General features: G+C 40.9%; 1 protein-coding gene across 1 annotated transcript; it reads left to right on the forward strand.

Moving 5' to 3' along the window:
* The first annotated feature begins 3,801 nt into the window (after positions 1–3,801).
* LOC149451447 (heat shock protein beta-11-like) lies at positions 3,802–4,582 on the forward strand. Its single transcript, XM_089690630.1, has one exon. The coding sequence runs from the start codon at positions 3,867–3,869 to the stop codon at positions 4,452–4,454; it is 588 nt and encodes a 195-aa protein (XP_089546756.1). The 5' UTR covers positions 3,802–3,866; the 3' UTR covers positions 4,455–4,582.
* Positions 4,583–6,907: the final 2,325 nt, after the last annotated feature.

Here is a 6,907-nt window from a genome sequence, read left to right on the forward strand (position 1 = left end):
GATAGTATACACCACTGACCCTAGCTGTAGGCTGGATGTGGCCTGCAGGCCATAGCTTGGAGACCCCATCCTACAGCATTCCAGAAACGTGGAGCATATGCAGATTGAAACAACTTTATACATGGTCAAAGTTAAAAAGGTCCATTCCTACAATATAATTAGTACAACCAGCGTATGTTTGATGGAGAACTTCAGTATTATGGAACATTGTTTAACCACTTCTTCTCCATAGGATGTACACGAGCGTCCTTGGATGGGAAGGATGATACCTCGGTCTTTGCTGCAGCGATGATAAGATATCACTTTTTAGTGCTGGAGATTCAGTTTCATGTAAAAGTAGTCTGAGCAGCTAAGAAGCCGCTGGATTACTTTACAGACGGTGGAAAGGGGTCCCCACTCCCACAGCCTTTACCGGAATCTCCCATGTGATCGGGCATCCTGTTCCTGACACAGTGGAAAGAACGACATCCATTCCTCCCACTGTGTGACATCAGAAACCGGAAACGAGGATTTTGTCACTGCTGGTTTCGGGCTCAGTAAACAAGTCATTTCTGGCTTCAACAACCATCAGCACACTGATCTAATGCTTTGAAAGGCCCATCAGCACACTGATCTAATGCTTTGAAAGGCCAGAAGAGAGATCTGGGGTCTAGCATCTCCTGATCTCTCCAAAAAGAAAACCTATCATGCTTTATTGTTATCACACGGGATGTTTACACCCCTTCTGATAGCAAAAAAAGTGATAAAGTTACAGTGTAAAAATAAAGTAAAATAAATTATAAAAGGTAAAAAGAATTTTTTTTTTTTAAGCGCCCCTGCCCCACTGTGCTCACACACAAAGGTAAAAGCATGTGTCAGTCCCACATACATATGTAAATGGCGATCGCACTACACATGTGAGGTATCACCATGTGCAAGAGTAATAAATTCAGCAGCAGACCTCCTGTGTAACTCTAAACTGGTAACCTGTAAGGGCCAGTTCACATGATAGAAAACGCAGTCCAGATCTGTTCCGGATACGTTTTTACATGCGTGTTTTTGACACGTTCCAGTGCATTTTGATGCCTTTTTGACATGTTCCAGTGCGTTTTTATGTATTCTAGTTCATTTTTTTCCCCTCTCTTTTTCTTTAATTAAAGAGCCGTGTTCCAGTGCATTTTTAGCACATTTTCTTTGTGTTTTGATGCATTTTACTGTGTTCCAGTACATTTCTGTACAGAAAAAATGCAGCCTGTTCTTTTTTTTTTTTTTCTTCACGGGGAACTCACTAAAAATGCAAACACTGATGTGAACTATGACATTGACAACCATATAACCTACTTTCTGTGCATTTTGGATGCAGAAAAAAAGCAACTGAAACGCAAGTAGTGTGAACTGGCCCTAAAGGTTTGCCTATGGAGATGTTAGGTTCCGTAATGTGGTGACACTCCATGGGCATACGCACTTTTAAAGAGTGACATGTTTGCTATATATTTACTTTGTGTAACATCATCTTTTAGATTTTACCAAAAAGTTCAGTATTATATTGTGTTTTTGTGCAATAAAATTCATTAAAGTTGTTACATTGTTCCTATAACTCTCATGTACAATTCTTAGTGAAGGATAAACCTGTTACAGTGTGAGCCCTCTGAGGTAACGGGTTGACTCTCTTCGCTATTGTTTCCGCTTTCCCTTTTTTTATTGGATGAAAATGCCATAACATGTATGACTATTACTGGCTTGGAACTCTTTATTTTCTTGCTCATCTATGAAAATTCTCAATAAAAATTTATTGGATAAAAAAAAATTTTTTTTTTTTAAATTGTGTTTGAAAAACTGCTGCACAAATACTGTGTGACATAAAAAATATGCAACACCCACCATTTTACTCTCTATGGCCTCTGCTTAAAAATATATAATGTTTGGGGAGTTCTAATTAGTTTTCTAGTGAAAAAAAAAAATAATATGACTGTGACATGCAGGAGAGGAATGTCAGAACTGGCCTGGACTGGAAGTGGTTATTATTACAGGTACTTATATAGCCCCATCAATTTACGCCGCACTTTACATATATATTGTACATTCACATCAGTCCCTAACCCTCAAGAAGCGTACAATCTAAGATCCCTAACTCACATTCATACATATACTAGGGGCAATTTAGAAAGGAGCCAATTAACCTGCGAGCATGTCTTTGGAGTGTGGGAGGAAGCCGGAGTACCCGTAGGAAACCCACGCAGGCACAGGGAGAACATGCAAACTCCAGGGAGGTGGTGCTGTGGGTGGGAAGTTAGAGAATAGATCCTGAAAACACCTAAATGCAGACAGCCTATCTTTACCTATAGGCCCTCTTGTAGCTTGAAGCTCCGAAAAAGCTAAAAATTAAAAAATCAATTGTGAACAGGCACCATAGAGAACAATTGATTTTTTTCAATTTGAGCTTTTTTGGAGCTGTGATTCTCAGCCTGGGTTCACACTTCTGCGATGCAGCATATCGCATGTGATACGCACAGGTACCACACCGCATTCCTGTGCAAATCACATGCGAATTCTGTGCGGTGCAATTTGAGCCATACCTTTTGTATAGCTTAACTCACACTGCATCTGCACCAAAAAGGAGCAGGACTGCTTTTTTTGGTCTACACTAGAATCGGAGCTTATGGGTATTCACATTCATGCAATCCGATTCTGCACATCCCACTGTGTTTTGCGGACCGATTTCAGGGTGTTGTTAACATACACACACCTGCAGCGGTTCGCATGAACGGGGTGCGATTGAGATGCGGTGCGGAATTCACACAGAAACCACTACGAATTACGCACCGCATCAGTGTGAACCCAGGCTCAAGCTACAAAACCCTCAAGTGTGAATGCAGCCTAATGCATGCCATAGACGGGTCGAAAACCGGCCATTTAAAAAAAGAAAAATCGGTCGTTCAAGAGGCCGACGTTACCACCAACGGTAAAAAAAAAAAAATCGGCCAATTTTCATCCTGTCTACAGCCAGCATTTAATTACTTCTGTCCCTACAGAGAGCTCCGCTATTATATTTGACATGAAAAAGTATTGCGGTTGCAACAATGTGTCCAATTGTATCCACTTTGGATACAGATGTTTATATTTGGATACAAATAGATACATTGTTGCAACCGCAATACTTTTTCATGTCAAATATAATAGCGGACTGGAATTCATATTCTTTTTCTTCTTCTTCTTGCAGGCCATGGCAGATTTTTTATCGGTAAAAAGATCAGCAGATTTGCCCATCATTGCTGGGAAAATCGGCCGATCTGCAAAATCGGCTGATTTTTTTTCCAACTTCATTGATAAAAAAAAAATGTGCCAAAACCCCGAAAAACGGCCGACCAATTAACCCATTAACAGTGCGAAAATCAGCCGATTTTCGACCCGTCTATGGCCTGCATAACTGTCCAAATAATACAATGCGGATGAAATGGGGGGGGGGGGGACAAACACTGTCTGTTGAAAGTTATGGAGTCCCCATGTCTCCAGAAGTTATTATTTGTGACAGATTTGCTACCCACTCAGAATTTTAAAGGACTGTGAGACTTAAAAAGACACAGTGAGGCAATGGCTCAGGAATCTGTCTGCATTGTTGAACAGTTGTCTCTGTGTCCAGGCCATGAAACATGAAACTGTCAGGGTTGCGTCAAACATGTTATTTTAGTGTGTGAGCCGTGAATGAAGACGGACTGAGTCATGCGGTTATGTAGAGTAATATTTACCAATAATGTAACATGTGACAGGGACTGGGAATGCAAGACATGCTTGGAAGTTTTCATCCCAGTATAAAAGCACTGGTTGTGTACAACCTCTGAAAGCTGTATTCATATTATTGCTGCAAGTGAGAACTTTGTGGCAATATAATGCTGTGCCTTGAGCTCCAGAGTAATACTGGATCCTGGAAACCCTTCCTGCAGCCTCTGTGGCCAATATCTGAGGATGTCTTCTCTAGAATGGAGCAGGACATGATTAGGACGGTGGAAGAGATGAAAACGAATATCAGAAGGGCAGAGCAGTTCCACCGACAGCTGATGCAGGAGATGACTATTGGAGAGAATAAGGTTCTACCAATGATGACCAGCAGTGACAAGTCTACAGAAGGTGCATTTGTTCTAAATCTGGGAGTCAATGACTTTTGCCCCCAAGAGCTGACAGTCAAGGTTCTGGGCCGGAAGTTACTGGTGACTGCAGCCAAGGAGACCAAGAACCAGGATGGTGAAGGTTCCTACTCCTACAAGTGTCAGATCTTCAGGAAGGAAATGGATCTTCCTCAAGAAGTAAAGGCAGAGGACATCAGCTGCACATTGACCACAGAAGGTCAGCTGCGGATAGAAGCCCCCTGGAGAACCATACCAGCTGTGGAGGAAAGGACTATACCCATCCAGCTTACAGCTCCACAGGGCACAGACCAAAAGGACAATGTCAATGAATCTAAAGACGGCAAAGAGTAAATGTTTACCTGTGATTCATTTTATTATTGTAGGTTTCAATGTGTTCATTGCTGTGATTTAAGCATTTCCAATGTACAGTGTCTGTAAGCATTTTACCCTTTTCTTATAAAATAATCAATTTTACAAAATTGTTCAGTGCACGCCTATGATAATATAAATCTCTTCTTTTAATATACAAAAAGTTTTTTTGTCTTACGTTAAATAAGTAGGTTCATTATTCCAGGTTGCTACGAATATATGCTGGGGCTAAGGGTTTATATTCTCACAGACAAAAGGGGGGGGGGGCTGTAAAAAAAAACAGGCATTTGAGCTGATACTTTACTGCCCCTGGCCACCAACCCAGAAGTTATCATAACAGTCTGACTGGGCACTACACAAGCTAATACTATGGCATTTTTAATTGGGGCTGAAGAGTTTGACAGGTCAATGGGAGAACATTGCACCCATAGAACCAACTGCTTAAAAAAAACAAAAAAACAAAAAAACAAAAAGACGTTCAGGAAGCAGCAGAATCACCTTCTTAATGCTTGCCAACTGTTGCTCTCTGCTGATCCACCACAAAGCACTTTTCATAGAGCAGTAAGCCTTGCCACCCGTTTGAAAGAAAGGCAATACATTTTAGAGAGGTACAAAGCATAGAAATTGTAGCAATGGTGTGCAGAGAGCGCATAATCCCTCCTGACCACAAGGAGAAGGTGAAATATGATCACTGCATGAGTTCTTAATCCTGCCTAATTGGAAACTGAGGTAATATTCAAATGAAATCATTCAGCACACATGCCCGTTATCAGGTCTAAACTCTGATTTACACCTTGTGCATGTTGAAAATGCATACCACTCTAAGGAAATGAATGCATATATTAAAAAATTTAAGTTAAGACATAAATTGTGAGAATTAGGCAGCTGCCTGATCATAATGGACCATTAAAAACGTCAAAAAGGTTCATTTTAACACACTGGGGTTGATTTACTAAAACTGGAGTGCGCAATATCTGGTGCAGCTCTGCATAGAAACCAATCAGCTTCCAGGTTTTATCGTTAAAGCTTACCCACTTGAGCTCCAGAGGATTTACCCCCCTTAATGACCAGGCCTCTTTTTTTCTACTCGGCGTTGCACTAATTCAACTTATAATTGCGCGGTCATGCAATGCTGCACCCAAACGAAATTTACATCCTTTTTTTCACACAAATAGAGCTTTCTTTTGGTGGTTTTTGATCATCTGTGCGCTTTTTATTTTTCATGCTATGAACAAAAAAAGGCCAAAAATTTTGAAGAAAAACAATATTTTTTACTTTCAGCTATAAAAAATATATAGTAAACTCAAAGTTGGTTATAAATTTAGGCCAAAATGTATTCTGCTCCATGTTTTTGGTAAAAAAAATCCCAATGAGTGTATATTGATTGCTTTGTGTGGAAGTTATAGCGTCTACAAACTATGGTATAAATACTGCAACTTACGCCATTTTTCTGCTATACAGCGCTGCGCTAGTTTAACGGACAATTGCGTGGTCATGCAATATGGTACATAAATGAAATTTACATCCTTTTTTTCCCACAAATTGAGCTTTCTTTTGGTGGTATTTGATCGCCTGTGTGGTTTTTATTTTTTGCGCTATAGAAAAAAAGGCTGACAATTTTGAGGAAAAAAAAAAACAATATTTTGGACTTTTTGCTATAAAACATGTCCAGTAAAAAAAAAAATGCAAAAATCAAATTTAGTCATAAATTTCTGCCAAAATGTATTTTGCGACATGTCTTCGCTAAAAAAAAAAACAATACGTGTAAATTAATTGGTTTACGTGAAAGTTATAGCGTTTACAAATGGCGGAAAAGATACTGGGATTTTTAGGGTTTTTTTTATACTAATAACGGCGGCGATCAGTGAATTATGACAGCGATCAGTGAATTATGACAGCGACTGCGGCGGACATTCTGACATTGGGGGGTATTGACTTGGGGTCACTGACATCCCCAAAAACACTAATACAGTGATCAGTGCAAAAAGAAAAACACTGACACTGTACTAATGGCACTGGGGAGGAAGGGGTTAAGTTTATTTTGCAGGGAAGGGTTATTGGAGTGAGGGGGAGTGTTTTACTAGGGGGCGGGGGTGTGTACTGTACAGGACACCGCTGATCGAGAAAGAGAAACTCTTCTGTCTCGATCAGCTCATCCTCGAGCTGACAAGGAAGTGACAGACAGCACAGCTACTGCAGCTGTGCGCTCTGTCACTGTTTACCGCCGATCGCCGGGAAATAGCCGCTAAGGACCAGCTGTGACCCGGCGACTGACATCCGCGGCGGTGATCGGCGGGACAGATAGGGCGGCGGCGCGCCTAGCGCGCGCCCCCTATTTGTTTACAAAACACACGTTTTAAAACGTGGTTTTGCCTGCCAGTGCCGCCCTGCCGCTGTATATCTACAGTGGCTGGGCGGCAAGTGGTTAATTGAAC

Source organism: Staurois parvus, unplaced genomic scaffold (genome assembly GCF_062004578.1).
Source record: "Staurois parvus isolate SC_StPar_1 unplaced genomic scaffold, SC_StPar_1.0 ptg000538l, whole genome shotgun sequence".
NCBI classification, from domain to species: Eukaryota; Metazoa; Chordata; class Amphibia; order Anura; family Ranidae; genus Staurois; species Staurois parvus.

Coding starts and splice junctions, on each gene's coding strand:
- LOC149451447 (XM_089690630.1), top strand. CDS start 3,867: ATGCTGTGCCTTGAGCTCCAGAGTAATACTGGATCCTGGAAACCCTTC.